Source organism: Pollicipes pollicipes, unplaced genomic scaffold (assembly GCF_011947565.3).
Source record: "Pollicipes pollicipes isolate AB1234 unplaced genomic scaffold, Ppol_2.1 Scaffold_7261;HRSCAF=8764_pilon_pilon_pilon, whole genome shotgun sequence".
Classification (NCBI taxonomy): domain Eukaryota; kingdom Metazoa; phylum Arthropoda; class Thecostraca; order Pollicipedomorpha; family Pollicipedidae; genus Pollicipes; species Pollicipes pollicipes.
This window is the reverse complement of record NW_023597054.1, coordinates 55,679,281-55,693,674: the sequence shown is the minus strand read 5'-3', so window position 1 is coordinate 55,693,674 and position 14,394 is coordinate 55,679,281. Positions and strand designations below refer to the sequence as shown.

At 48.5% G+C, this 14,394-nt stretch overlaps 1 protein-coding gene across 1 annotated transcript; it reads left to right on the top strand.

The window, feature by feature from the left end:
* Positions 1 to 871: 871 nt before the first annotated feature.
* eIF4H1 (eukaryotic translation initiation factor 4H1) lies at positions 872 to 13,007 on the top strand. The gene is made up of 8 exons (XM_037235445.1): positions 872 to 958; positions 7,475 to 7,616; positions 7,855 to 8,038; positions 9,027 to 9,134; positions 10,744 to 10,814; positions 10,845 to 10,959; positions 11,226 to 11,376; positions 12,617 to 13,007. Exons 1-7 carry the CDS (start codon positions 930 to 932, stop codon positions 11,372 to 11,374), a joined length of 798 nt encoding a protein of 265 aa, XP_037091340.1. The 5' UTR covers positions 872 to 929; the 3' UTR covers positions 11,375 to 11,376; positions 12,617 to 13,007.
* Positions 13,008 to 14,394: the final 1,387 nt, after the last annotated feature.

Sequence of the window (14,394 nt, the reverse complement as noted above, 5' to 3'; positions counted from 1 at the left end):
TGAGCCATCCGTGAGTCAGCAGTACTGGCCGATCCTACATCTGTACTGGTCTGTCTGATGGGCTGGGTGTGATGTGCATGATGATGCAGATTGATAAACCGAAATATACACATAACAGGGTGCATCCTTACTCAGACCGACAATTTGTCATTTTGACGAGGACCCGCGAAGCAGCCAACTTCCACCAAACCAAAATTTTGTCTCCTTATCACAAAAAGTGACATTTAAGGAACTTAAAAAAGCGTCGGAAAGTTATCAGAGCCTCACGAAGAAAAGCCCGTTTTCCGTTTTTCTAGGAATTCCTGTGATTATTTTTCCGATTTTGTGGATGAAACATTTAAGATGAGCTCTATTACTGTCAAGGAAAAGCGGATGGAGAGGGAACTGCCCCCATCCCAGCCTATAAAGCTTGAAGCCAAGGTATCCCTCCCGCGCCTCTCCCTGTTCCCGCATCTATGTGATACGGAACATGTATATCCCCGGCTCCATCTCCGAGGCGTGCTTACACCCAGTGAGAGGAACCAAAGTACGAAACATTTTGAGCTGTGCTGGTCCATGAGTCATACAATATATGTTTTACATCTCCCATGCTCGTTTCCTAGGTCAATATTTACATCGCTACGCGACTGGTGTTTTTGTGATCAGGGTAAGAAATTATGTTTTTGGCGCTCCAGCACCGAAAATGGGCTATTTTGAGCTTCATTGGCCGGGGGAAGACGATGTTCCGAACCCACGCGCCACCGTGCACTTAATTCGGGTCGATAGACCACGGTGTGTCGATCATTTTACCTTTTGCGGCAACCAATCCACGGCAAAATGGTTGATGGCGTATCAGCCCTTTACAAAAAATATGCCAGCACTTTAGCACCTCCCTTATCGCTATACCTGGGACCGTTTAATGGCGTCGTGCCTTTTCCGGGTTGGAAAGCATGGCTGGGAGATACGGGAATGATTTCGGGTAAGTTCAAACGTTTTCTCATTGAGATGTGTGCGGGTATGGCTGTTTAGGGAGTATATATATTTTTTGCGTTTCAAGAATGTCGGTTGGACCGCGAAAAGTAGTGTACTATGCCTTGCGGCCTCATGATAAGTGCGTTGTATTCGCCTCTCCGTGATGCTGGGCGTTATCCGTCCGTGAGGTGTGGTAAAGATGGAGTATTTTCGCCAAATCTCTTGGAGGTAGCGGTTGAGTATAGGAAAGGGCTAAAGTGCTTACCAGGGTACACCAAAATGTGCTTACCGAAAATTGTGTGCACTCAAAGTTGGTGGGGAGTGCCTATTTAGTAGGGAACTGTGCCTCGCCCCTATTTTCCAGGCTGTAAAAATCCTTCCACTGTGTATTGTTCTTACATTTTAGTGTGCTGAACCTGGGACATGCACTAAACTTGGGCTAGGTCAAATTGCCCTCAAGTTTGTAATCTGGCTTGAAAGCATGTTTTCAGGGCATGTTTGCATAAAGTTACCTGAGCAATGTCAGGGTTTCCTGAAACATTGGTTATCTGTGTGCTGAAATAGAGGACTGATGCTCACCAAACTTGGGGCTCTCAGACTTACAGTCTGTGTGCTCTGTAACCACAACCTGGATGTCACTGCAATGCTTGGTGTGACATGTATTTTGTGTAGTCTGGGCTGTGGTAGCATGAATCATGCATACATTTTGTAAATGATGGTGTATTGTTGAAGGTGACATGCATAGAAATGATGCAGTATTGTTGAAGGTGACATGCATAGTATCTCACACCATTTTCAGTTGGGGCTTAATTTACTTGGGTGGAGGGGAGAGGAAGGGGGGGGGGGGGCTGAGCTTGGCAAGTACATATGGTATAAGAAGAAATGTGGCTGGAGAGAGCTTTATAAGTAACCTGTGCCATCCTTTACTGAGCCTACACTGTCAACTGTGTGAACCATTCTTATGGACATCACTGAAGGGGCCTACATTCTGGACAACTTTTCTGAGGAGTATGAGCAAGCAATCTTTTTTTGTCTTGAAATTATATTTTGAGCATCTTAACAATAATGGCCTTTTAGTGGCACCATGGTTTCATGTGATCCTTTGTGGTAATATATGTTTATATTGACAATTATTAAAAAGAGCATTTTTGTTTGTGAAGAATCTTTTTGTAATTCATATCTAATAGGATCTGTACATCTTGACTTTTTAAGCAAAAAAGCAGCAATAATGCCAGATATCAGTGACCTGTTTTTGGATCAACTTTGGGCTGCTGGAAGGGGGCCAACCATATTTGCTGACATTGTAATGTGGAGATATTTTTGTCAGTGCTTGTTCTGCTGCCCAGTGATCTTACCCAATGGAAGAAATATATGTCAACAAAACCTACCATTAATGGGGCAGGAGAGGTAGTAGCAACATGTGTTACAGTATAGGAAACTTGTGTACAGTGTAAGAATGTACCCAGTGGTAAAGCGTGAATGCGTTCACAGTAGACTACAAGCTAAAAGCAGTCTTTAAAAACAATGATTCCTTTTTGCCATGTGTGGTGGATGGTTGATGTGCAAACCATGGAACTGGGCCAGCCAACATTGCCTTAAGTGCAGATCAATGCATGCTGGCACAGAATAGCAATGTTGCATCATAACATAGTGTGTTAAAATATTTTGGCAAAGGTTCTTCTGTGAACTGACAAAGCTGCCATATGACCACCACAGTTGGTATGCCTGAAAGCCCCTTCAACTGATGATGGGTTTGGAGCAATTACTGGCAGCATATTATGCTTGGAAAGGAGTCTGATCCTAATGGGACATTTATTAACAATTTTAAAAGGCTGATTACTGTTCCCCCTCAGTCTTTCTCCACATATTGCATAATTAATATGTACCTGTATGTACTTTGTTCCTCTTAAATTTCATGAAAGTTACAGTAGAATAAATGGGGATTGGTATGTTAAATTATATATATGTATATTATAAGATAAGGAGCAATACTCCCTATCATATATTTCAAAGAGACATTGCTCATGTTTGTATGTTGCCACCACTGAACAACATTTTGATTAATGGATATTTTTGTGAACTGCTTATTTAACATCACCAATGCCAATTGCACCCAAATGACTTCAGATAAAGATCAAGTTTCTCATTTGTGTTGTCACATTCCCGTTGCAGCTGACCAGCTCTAGGGTCATCTCTGCCCACCCACTCTCTCCAGCATGATACGCTTGGCTGCTCCTTACAATCACGGCTCCACTTGCCTGCCCCATGCAAGCATCTAGCACTGATTCAGTAATGCAAACTTCTCTAAATGGCTACAAGACAGCTGTATACACTCCCCAACCAATACCAGCTGTGAACCAATGTATATGCTCCTCAACCATTATCAGCTTTGCTCTGGGGCAGTCACCAAGCTGCCAAATAGAGAGTGAGCTAGCAAGAGCCACAGATTTAATGAGTTGGTGCAAATACTATGCTCAATTGGAGCAGACTGTGTGCAAAAGGTTAATGCCCCAGATTCAGCCATCTTTTCCATTCTGACCAAGTGGGTGTTGTGCTTGAACTGTTTTCAAGCATGCTCATTTTCTTGCAGTCTTTTACTTATGCTGTCAAAGCATGACATCCTGACATCTTGGCTGTGGTTTTGAGGGCAGTTTGCCAACAGCTGAGAAAATGGTCCCATGCATCATGTTGAACATGATGATAATTATTTCTCATTCCAAAATGCAGTTATCATAGCTCAAGTGTTCCTTTGAATTCTTTTTTTGTTATAAGCATTGGTTTAGATGTGGTTGTTATCTGAGTGATACCTTTAGTTTTTTTAACAGTATGATAAAATGCCATATTATCTAGGTAGGGCATCCTGCATGCACCAGGTTTAGTGTGGTATCACCTCCCATCCTTGCTTGTGTCAAGGAGGATTTTGTCTAAAGGATGCACCAACTGTGTAGTCATATGGTGCCCAACATTCTTTACACAAGTCTGTCATTGTTCCTGCAAAAGGCTCCTAGACTGAACATCAGCTTACTGGAATGAGCACTTAACACAGGAAGTCACAGGCATTTTTCAAGGAGGGAGGGGGGGGGGGCACTAGGGGCTAATGTCCTCTCTCATTATCATTTTGAATGTGCTAGCATGTGCATCTGGCAGCGATAAGTAAGACATGCCAGGGTAAAGGGGTGGGGGATCAACATGAGGAATCAAAGCCTTAAAGAACTGGGCACCAAGTTTGCAGAGCAGGAAGGAATTTCCTTGACCTTTTTTCCATACACTCAGGAAGTTGAATCTTGTCCTTCTAACTGCATCAGGTACCTATGTATGCCAATATTGCATACATATAAAAATCACAAAACTGGCAACATGTAAGTTCATGGTTCCTGGTGCTCATGAAAAGTCTTAGAAATTCAAAATATGTTGTCCTTATTTCACAAAGCCTTTGGTCTTGAGGCCAAATTTTATGCAAACATGACTTGTGTTACTATCTGGTCAATCTTTATGCCCAATAAGTTGCAAGTGAAAAAATTTACCGCCCCAGTGGCGCAGTTTGTAAATGTGCTTGCCACTTGAGTTGCGTCATCCTTGGTTCTGGCCCAGCTTCGGTAGGCTTCTCTTCGACAGGCTCCTACCCAGGAGATTGCAGCAACTTGGAAGTGGTCGACCGGCCGCGGGACTAACGCTGTACCAACCAGGGCCTGCGGCGGCGGGGTCACGAGCCTAGCCTGGCTTCAGATAGATCCATCGGCCCAGTGGCCCTTCGCGATGGCACGACCTCGCTTCATGTTCCGGAGCAGTCCTCCGATTCACCGGGTCCGAGCAAACGGGGAAGTCCCTGTCTGGGTACAAGGGCCACTGGGGAGAGCCTGGGAACAAGCGTTTGTGGTTAAGGGTGCGTCGACAACGGGGTGATTTTCTCAGGGCAAGCTTGTGGCCATGACTGTTTCGTAAGGGTGCCAAAAAATGAAGCACCTGCTGCGTGCAAAGTGTGTGTGTGCAACTAATAGTGTGATCGCGTACATGTTACAGGCAAACCCCGAGAGGTACACCAATTTTTCATTAAAAGAATATTGAACTTGATTTAGTTTTTGAGGGCTAAAGGCATGAGCAAGGAGAGGATGTTGCTTTGACATAGCTCAGTCGGCTGATTCTTACAACTGATTCTTAGCTTAGCAGTGATGGGGCGGGTGGCAGTTCGGAACAGTGTTGGAAATTCCCCAAAAAATCGTGGTAGCAGAGTGCACATTTTCTATAGTGGAGTACAAAATTAACCAAGTGCTGCAGGTCATTACAACTTTATTTAGGTTGTCCTTGAGAGATAATAGTACATTGGGTGGCGCTCAACAAAAGCACCACTTTTCCATGTGCAGCAATTCATGTAAAAGCACTTTAAATGAAAAGAAACATCAGTATTAAACATGGCATACTGAAACAACACAGTCTCATACCCTGTACTATGAAACACATGTGCATATACAGTGGTTTGCAATTTATGAAAGGCTGTGTAGACACTCTCCAAAACAGAGGGTAATTACGCATCGGGGCTCATTCACTATCCAAAATGGAGGGTGGCCACACACCGGGCTTACACGCCCTCCAAAATGGAGGGTGGGTACGAAACGCACAGCCAGACGAAAATGGTACACAAAAAATGCAAATGAACATGCCACAGACGGCCACCTACTCATACTCCACCACGGTCACGCTACTCACGCTCCACCACGGTTACGCTACTCACGCTCCACCACGGTCACGCTACTCACGCTCCACCACGGTCACGCTACTCACGCTCCACCAGCTAACTGGTTTCAAATACAACTTAACATTCATGTCCTTCACCTTCCCACTCCCGGTCAGCACACGAGGCCCTTCGCGTCCCACCGGAACTATAAATACAGACAGCATTCTTAACCGATTTACCGAGCCTGCGCAAGTACAGTGCCTGACTGACCCATGCAGGCCAGCCAAAAGGGATGGGAGTCACTCACTCCGCTGACTCCGGCGGATAATGCAAGTTAGTAATTGATTTTGATGCGCTGAAACCTATCGTATCATTTCCTATCATTGCGAAATATGGTAATTTAGGTTGCAGTAAGTGATGTTTTTGTCCTGATAAACCCTTCTTGATTTGCTGGGCCGAAAGTTATGGGTTCATGTTACGCTGTTGTCCTGGTGTTTTTGCCGGAGTGAGATGGCTGTCTCCGAACAGTTTTTTAAAGCTATTTATAGCAACCTTTTTCGACTTAAAAGGGTATTTTTGTAGAGCCTGAATTACCAGCTTTAATTGCATACCCTTAAGTGACAAATTTAACTTGGTTTAAATCCACAGCTGCCGTAGCATTTTTTTGTGTTCTGGATACCAGGAAGTGGCCAAAAATCCAATCACATGGCAGTTCTGGATGAGTACAAATAAGTCCTTCTTCATAATCGTGATGTCCGTCTCTATACAGCTTTCCTCCAAATGTTTACAAATCTCTTCAAGTTATGAGCGCGAACAGAATATTTATGCTCTTGACAAATCAGTTGCGAGAAGGCGAATCATTAAAACCAATTGGATAGTTTGCTACTGTTCAACCTCCAACCTGAGCTGGGAGGTGGGCGCAAGCCGCTGAATAGTTGAGACGTTTCCGACGCTGAATTGCGAGTGATTCCGTTATTTGCGCTGCCATGACACAGTGGTGGCGCGTGGGTAGACCGTCATCTGCGGTAGGTAATTGGGCGTGCGGTTTTCTATGAATGTTCGTTGCATCCTTGGCAATTAATACGGTTCGTCGTCAATGGTAGGTTAAGTCATGTTCAACTTTGAGTTGGTCTGCGTAGGGCATAGGAAGGGAGAGCTTTGCTAATCTACAGACCGGTGCGATTCTGGCACTCGTTTCTCATTTCCCGGTATTGTTCAAAGGCGATTCCATTCAACATTCGTACGCTTTATTTGTCACATTTCCATACATGGTTTATCATAAACCTAGGTGGCAACACAGGCTGCTTGCTACTGGGCATCTTAGTCTGGTGGGTGCAAGATTTGTGCTCTTGCAGGTATCAATACATGGTTCCTGATGGAGGCAGCAAGTCCCAAGCTGTTGCGTCTTCTGGTTTTATTTTGTCTTGACACAAAGAAGTAAAATGAGTTTTTTCCAAAAGCTGCTCTCGTTGCATCATGATGGAGCACAACGTATTTTATTTTGCCTAGTCACAGTCCTGGAGTACAAGATCTTCTGGTATACATCGTACCAGGAAACGTCAAGTTTTCCAATACTGGTTTGGAATATTATAAATTTTCGGCTAGGAATGCGCTATAGTGAAATTTTACCGTGAGGGTTGTTGGATCAGAGCATGTGCTATTTGCGATCAATGGCTTTGTATTATTTATTTCGCGTCGGCTATCTCAGTATGTCGCCGTTTTCAATTGAACTGGGTGGCAATTAGTCTTTGCCGTGATTTCTAGGGAAGTGCAGCTGTGCAGCGCCTTGCCGTCTGAATTCGATTGCAACCGACCAGACGTCTAGTACCGTCCTGTGTGTTGTCCTTTCAGCGGCGGGTTCGGCGGCGGCGGCGGATACGGCGGCCGGCCTCAGAAGCCCCTGCCCACTGAGCCGCCCTTCAAGGCGTTCGTCGGCAACTTGCCCGACTACACCGTCCAGGGGGACATACATCACATATTTCAGGACATACCAGTGAGGCAGCTTTCAAGGCACACATCGTTTTGTTTGAAGTTGGGTTTACAGCTCACTTTGCCATTCGTCTCAATGCCGTGCTGGCGTGAGCCAAGGCCAGGCCGTGTGACGTAATTCACGGCCGCGGTATGTCGCACAGCTGCACTTGTGCATGGTTTTGTGTAGTCGAAATGGCGTTGCCTGTTCCATCGTGTAAGCCGTCAGATGCGGTCATAGATGTTCTTTTCTGTGCCCACAGCTAAAAAACGTGCACATGGTCCACGATCGTGAGACAAACGAGTTCAAGGGCTTCTGCTATGTGGAGTTCGAGACGGTGAAAGACTTGGAGCAGGCTCTGCAGGTGAACGGCGTCGAGGTCGACAAGCGTGTGCTGCGTGTCGACATCGCAGAGGACCGACGGGATCGTGGCGGTCGTGGTCGAGGTGCGTTGTTAGAAGGGACTCGCGCTTCTCGCCGTCCCGTCGTGTATTGTCCTACCGCCACTGCGAGTCTCCCCATTCGTACAAAGATTCGTTATCTCCCGTAACGTGATAAAGATTTGTATGTCATTGTTTCACTGTGGCCGCTTTGAAGAAAGGGTTGTGGGTGTTCAGAGCACCGCAGTGTTAGATTATGGGAAGGGGTTTCTCTTGTGGTTTCAATGTGGACGAATGAGCTGCTTGTGCTGGTCCCGCGTGCCAGCCCCAGAACTAATAATCATCAGTCAGATGTCACCACATTCCACGCAGTGTGTGCGTAACAAAAAAGCTACAGGTGCGTCCATTTCCGGTTATTTTCGGGACATGAATCTTCTGAGCCCGCACGCATTTGGCGTGCATCCGTATTTGCGTTAACCCCATGCGGGATGAGCCTTTTCACCCGTGTGGTTAGCCTGAAGTGGCAAGCATCCCGTTGCCATTTGGACCCAACATTAACTAGATACATGGAACAAAACTCAATTGATAGCCTGGTATCTGAGGAATTTGACGTCGTCTGGTTTAATCCTTGCTAGTCAACCGGTGCCACCGATGTACATGTCACTTGTCCTTCGCACACTAGCGAGGTGACTGGTGCGTGTAGCGGTCGTATACTGCGCTCGACCGCGCCAGGCATGTGATACGAAAGGGAGCGCGGAAACTCATTCCATGCTCTGGCATTTCCAATCGTGAGATGTTGCTTGGCTGCAAATGTCTCGTGCGGCGAGACGCGGGCGCACCGAATGCAAGAGCGTACGTCGAGGCGTGGCGAGTTTTGCCGCGGTGCTTTCGATGGTGTTTCGGTGGTGTTGGTAACACTGCTCGCTTGGGTCCGACATTGGCGTGAGGTGGCAGTGGCCTAGCTTGGTAACAGTATGTGTGACAATATCGCTGGGTCGTGTGCTGACTGGCGGCCTGCACGAGCAAAAGTCAGTGACGGCGTGTGCTCCCCCAGGTGGGCCGGGTGGTTTCCCCCGAGGCGGCGGTGGTGGCCGCGGTGGCTTCGATGATAGACGTGGCGGCTTCGACGGCAGACGTGGAGGGCCAGACGGCTTCACAGGAGGTAAGTCTTCGAGGCTCGACGCCCCACTCGCAATGCAGGCGATGCCTCGCCCCTCCACCAGCCAGCCATTTATTTTCTGCCCCTCTTTCATAATTTTTGGGTCGTCTTTTTGCACAGTAAAAAAACATACACCAGTGGGTAGCAATCGTGGGTGCAATTTTGGTGGCAATGGTCGCAGGAAGTTGCGTTTCTCTGGTGGTTTTTCCGCTTGATCCCAGTGGCGCACTCGGTGGCGCGCTGGGTTCAACATTGGGAGAGCATGCTTATGATTCGGGCTTGATCAGTGTACTTTGTTCTAAAATGTTCAGTGTATTTTGTGTATAATATTTCGAGTTGTTGGCTAACAGCCGACGCATGAGATCAGCGTCATGTAGTATGCATTTTGTTGGCATTTTCACGGAAATTCTGGACAATTCACCCTTCAATCTCAACATAGTTGAGATTGAAGTTGCTATTGAAGTTGCTACATAGTTGCTATTGGAGCTTTACAATACTATCAGCACTGCTGAGGCTGTAGGGGGCCTCCTGCCTCTCCCCCTGGCAGGGAGGACGGGTACTGCGGGGAATCGAACCCCGGATGCCTGGCTTTTCACGCACGCGGCTTGGCTGCTGCGGTGCCGGCACCACTCAAAATTCGTTTGCTCTCATGGCGTCTGCCCCAAACTGCCACCAATAGCAGGCCGGCAGCTGTTGAGTAGAAACTAATGTGTGAGCGCAGGATGCACGTCTGCTAAATTTCTCGCGTTTGGCTGAAACTTGTGTACAGCACTTCATTACACCAGGCGTCTTTTACCGTGATGGTTAACACAGTGCAGCTGGTTAATAGTTATTTACACGTACGTCCAGTTTCTACACTTCATTTTGTATCATCTATATAGGCCGCGTGCCAACACTAAAAGTCCTTTGCATGTTTTTTGCATTAGTACTGCACCATTGCTGTTCGTGTTACTGTCAGCTTACACCACTGCATTTAAGTTTGACTGTCAGTGCCTGGCGCTTTTGCCACTAGCAATCTTACCGGCTAAAATCGGCCGAAAACCCCCAGTGTTTTGTGAAGCTGTGCTCATGCCTACACTCACCACCAAGTTTTTCCCCTAAAATTATGTACCCTTTGCGCGGATTTCTTCACCTAGTGATAACCTTTATGGTAGGGTACAATCACTAGTACGATGGTGGTTTTGAAGCTCGGCGAGGGGCTGGCTTCGATGAACGATGCCATGGTGCAGCTCCCATCTGTGGTCCGACTGCGGGCAGTAGGAAGAAGCTGTACTGTTTTTACTTTACTGTTATATATATATATATATATATATATATATATATATATATGAATATTTATGGCGGTAAATAGTTGCACATCCTGTCGTCCTTAAATGTCACTTCGGGTGAGAGCTAGCCCGATCGGTCCGCCGTTATCATTGCATCCGCCGCAGTGCTGGGTCTGCGCGCATAGTCATAGCGGCCGCTCGATAAGGTGGACGGTCGAACCTGTGGCCGCCACGCGTGGCGGCGCTACGGCTCCTACTATGCTGCGCCGTAGCTCCTACCACTACCACTACGCCGCCGTGCACTACCTACCACTTCCACTACGGCGTGCATCCTCCCGCGGCAGGGTACCGCGGCGGCGGCGGCGGCGGCGGCGGAGGAGGAGGGCGTGACGACTTCGAGGATCGGGGCGGCGGCGGCGGCGGCGGCTTCGGCCGGCGCGACGGCCCCTGGGACGGCGGCCGCGGCGGCGGTGGCGGCGGCGGCGGCGGCGGCGGCGGCGGCGGCGGCGGCGGCGGTGGCGGCGGTCCGCCGCACATGGAGTTCCGCGAGGCCGACCCCAGTGAGTGTGCTCGCGGTCGGCGGCTGGCGGCGGCGAACGGCGCTGTGCCGAGGCGCGGTCACTCCCGTGCTTCGGATGGCGGCGGCGCCGCCGGCCGCCAGCCGGTGGTTAGCATGGAGCGAGGCCGGTGGTATCCGTCGTACCCCCGGATCGCGGGTGGTGACGTTTGACTCCAGCGGCTGCGGACCGGCGGACCGGTGGCGTGTGGTGAGTACGGCATCCGTCTTCGGGGCCGTGTCGTCACCCGTGTGTCGCAGTGGCTGCAGGTGACGCGTCCCGGCGGCCCAAGCTGAACCTCAAGCCGCGCACGGTGGGCGCGCCCGTCAACACGGTGGCCAAGACGTCGCAGATGAGCAGCATATTTGGTGGCGCCAAACCCAGGGAAGAGAACCTGAAGGAAAAGGAGAGCAAATAGGGGTGAGTGGGAGCAGCACTTTTTCAGTGCGGCACACTGTAGAATAGAATACCCGAAAACGAATTCAGCATAGAAAGCACAGCGGCACATACCACGGAACTCGCCTTTCCCCGCGCCCACCCACGCACAGACATACCGAGCTTCGTAACTCCTGCTTCGGTTCTGGAAAATACTCACGAGTGGCGCTAATAGCCCCGCTGCAGGTGGAGTAAGAACAGGTTGCCAGCCCCTCAGGTCAGTGAGGGGTACTCGTTCTGGTGGCCCTCATTTACTAGGCGGCGTGTGTACGGTTTGTGGCCGCTGTTTCCGCTTGGAAGGGCTCGAAATCCCCTCCCCCGGCACTCACACTGTTAACATTTTGGAGTTGTCGGGATTTTGATCCTTCCGTATGCTTTGAGTGTAGTGACCGATCCGATACCGATCGAAAAACGCTGCACAGTACACAAACCTTCACAGGCACACCAGTGCGCAGATGCGAATCGTATTCGCATACGGGACCTTGAAGCAGCGATGCAAGTGCGGTGTTCACATAACTGTTCCATTCAACCGACCGACGGGCTGATTATATTCTGCTACTGCTGGATTGGCGCCATTCGCCCATGAAACAGGCTACAGTGTCTGGTCGTTTTGTCGCTGAAACCATTACCCACAGTGCTTTTCAAGTTCACCGTTTTGGGACCAGGATGGGAAGAGCTAAATTCTGCGTAGGGCGTAGGTTTTTTTCTTGGTTGTTGACTAGGGTGAAGCCACAAAGCGTATTTTTGGCCTATTTTTGGCCTATTTTTGGCCTATATGCGTATCTCGTGCAGCTGAAAAGCGACGTCAGTTTTTCGGTTTATACAACTAGTCTCCGGTGCTGTACTCATGCAACTTAACGCATTACGTCACAGATGCAAGCGCAGTCAAGCTGTTTGCAAGCGAGCGCTGAAGTTCCAGAGATTAGACTTGCGTGGCTTTTATGCGCGGGAATTATTGTAAAGCAAGGTAGCGCTTATGGGAGGATGTGTTTATTCCTTCGCAGATATGCATCCAGGGAATATTCGCATCACATTTTTGGGAAGGAGGTGCGGCTTGCACGGTTTGCGTTGAAGTGACGTATCGTCTGTTAAACATCATTGTAAAAATTGTGCTTGCATGCTGCGTGCAGGGCCTGCGTGAACGCTCACACTGGGTCGGCGACACGGCCGTACGGCGAGCCATGTTCTTCACTATACGTTCGTCACCAGGTGATGCTTGTTCCAGATGCTCGCCACAGATCTCGCCCGGCGAAGTCTCCTGTCGCTCGTGATGGTGTCAGCTGTGAGCTCTCCGCAGCACATCGTCGCCATCTGTGGGCCGAATGTGAGGCCCACTCTCGCGCCGCCGCCGCAGCGCCGCCTGGAGGCCTCGTTTGTATACAAACGACATGGCGGCGGCCGGGTGGTGCGTCGTTGAAAATTGGCGTCTCATCGAAGCCCGTGCCGGCCGAATGGGGGCCAGCACGGGCGTGTGAGACGGGCGACCGGCCTCGTGCGGCCGGCCGGCCGGCGGAGACTGGAGTAACTCTGGTCGGGTCGCTATCGGTTTTGTGTTGGGTCGTTAACCATATGCCGTTTTCGTATGCCTTCAATAAAATTCATACCCGACAAATCTTCCTTTGCTATTTCTCGTGATTGAGCAGGCGTGTAGGGTTTGCATACGGTACGCCCTGATTAAAGGGTCACCTTACGTGATTGCTTGATACTGGCTTACTGTACTGAGCCAGCGGTGCTTTTTCTATTAATTGATGTGCTCGTGAAGAATACCTCGTCATGATGCATGGACAAAAGTGGTACTGCGTAGTAAATTTTTGAAAGGAATTAAGACCACTGAAAAGTTTTTTTCCTGGGCTCCTTTCCACCGCAATAATTCTGAAGATATTGGCTAGTGGTAGGCATGCAGCACATCTTGGTGCGCTTCCATTGTGGCAACAATTTCGTCCGTCACATTTACGACTGAAGACAAAGAGAAAGAGACGTTACTTTATGCTCTGATTGACAACACTGTTGAGCTGGGACTTTGTTAATGCAAACAGACCAGCGAACCAGCTTGTTTTCAATGATTGACAGCTACGGGATATCTCTATCCATTCCTCACCTTTAGTCAGTCAATATGAAAAGTAAATTTAGGCGTGTATTGAGAAAAGAAGTTCCGCGCTATTAACATATAAATCACCGCGGGGCAAGGAAGTAAGGCAGACGACCGGCTGACATTTCAGGTGACAGTGTACACCGCTGTCGAAACGTAATTTCCTCACGGTTCGATATTACATTTTTCAAACTTGCAAAATTTTGCCATGTCACGATGGCTATCAACTGCTGTCGTGAAGATCTGTAGCATATGCACAGCGTATTCTGCATTTTCATTTTACAATACTGGCAATAACACCCTGCAAACCGTGGTGACATTTCATAGCAAAGCACCTTTGTACGAATTGGCCTACCCCAAGCCTACTAACGCGATCGGTGTTATGCATTACATCGCGAGCATTTGTTTTTGCTCGACTCCTGTCATTATAAAGTGATTTACCGTTCGCGTTCGGCACCTCCGTGTTTGTATCAGAAGTATATATGGTCGTCATAGAAGTGAAAATGCCCTCCTCCCACCGTATTTTTCATCTTCAGTTTTCCTCGTAATCTAGAATTTTCCTTTCCTCCCATGCGATACAATGGCCTGTGCCTGAAACGTGTTTCCATAGGTTTATACCCGCATTTTTTTTTACCGCCCTGTAGTTTTCGCCCGTTCTGATTGTCAGGTTTTTGCACGTTTTCCCACATTGGCCTGTCTGCATCTGCATGTGTATTGGTAAATTATTCCGATCTTTTGTCCCTTTTAGCTTTTCTAGGCCCGAACCATGCACTCCAAAGGTTGGCACGCAGTTTTGTGGCTGCCCGGGCGTATGTTTTTAAAAGCCGCATTATTGCCATGGTTGTTCCTTTTACACAGGGCAATATTTAGGTGTTCAGAAGGTTTTGGAGTCGATGGAAGTGCTTTTTGAAACC

Excerpts from the sequence above, each read along its gene's own strand:
- eIF4H1 (XM_037235445.1), top strand. The coding sequence starts at position 930 with ATGGCTGGGAGATACGGGAATGATTTCGG. Across the intron at positions 10,815-10,844 it reads TCGAGGATCGGGGCGGCGGC|CCCTGGGACGGCGGCCGCGG; the intron begins GGCGGCGGCGGC and ends CGGCGCGACGGC. Across the intron at positions 10,960-11,225 it reads GTTCCGCGAGGCCGACCCCA|GTGACGCGTCCCGGCGGCCC; the intron begins GTGAGTGTGCTC and ends CAGTGGCTGCAG.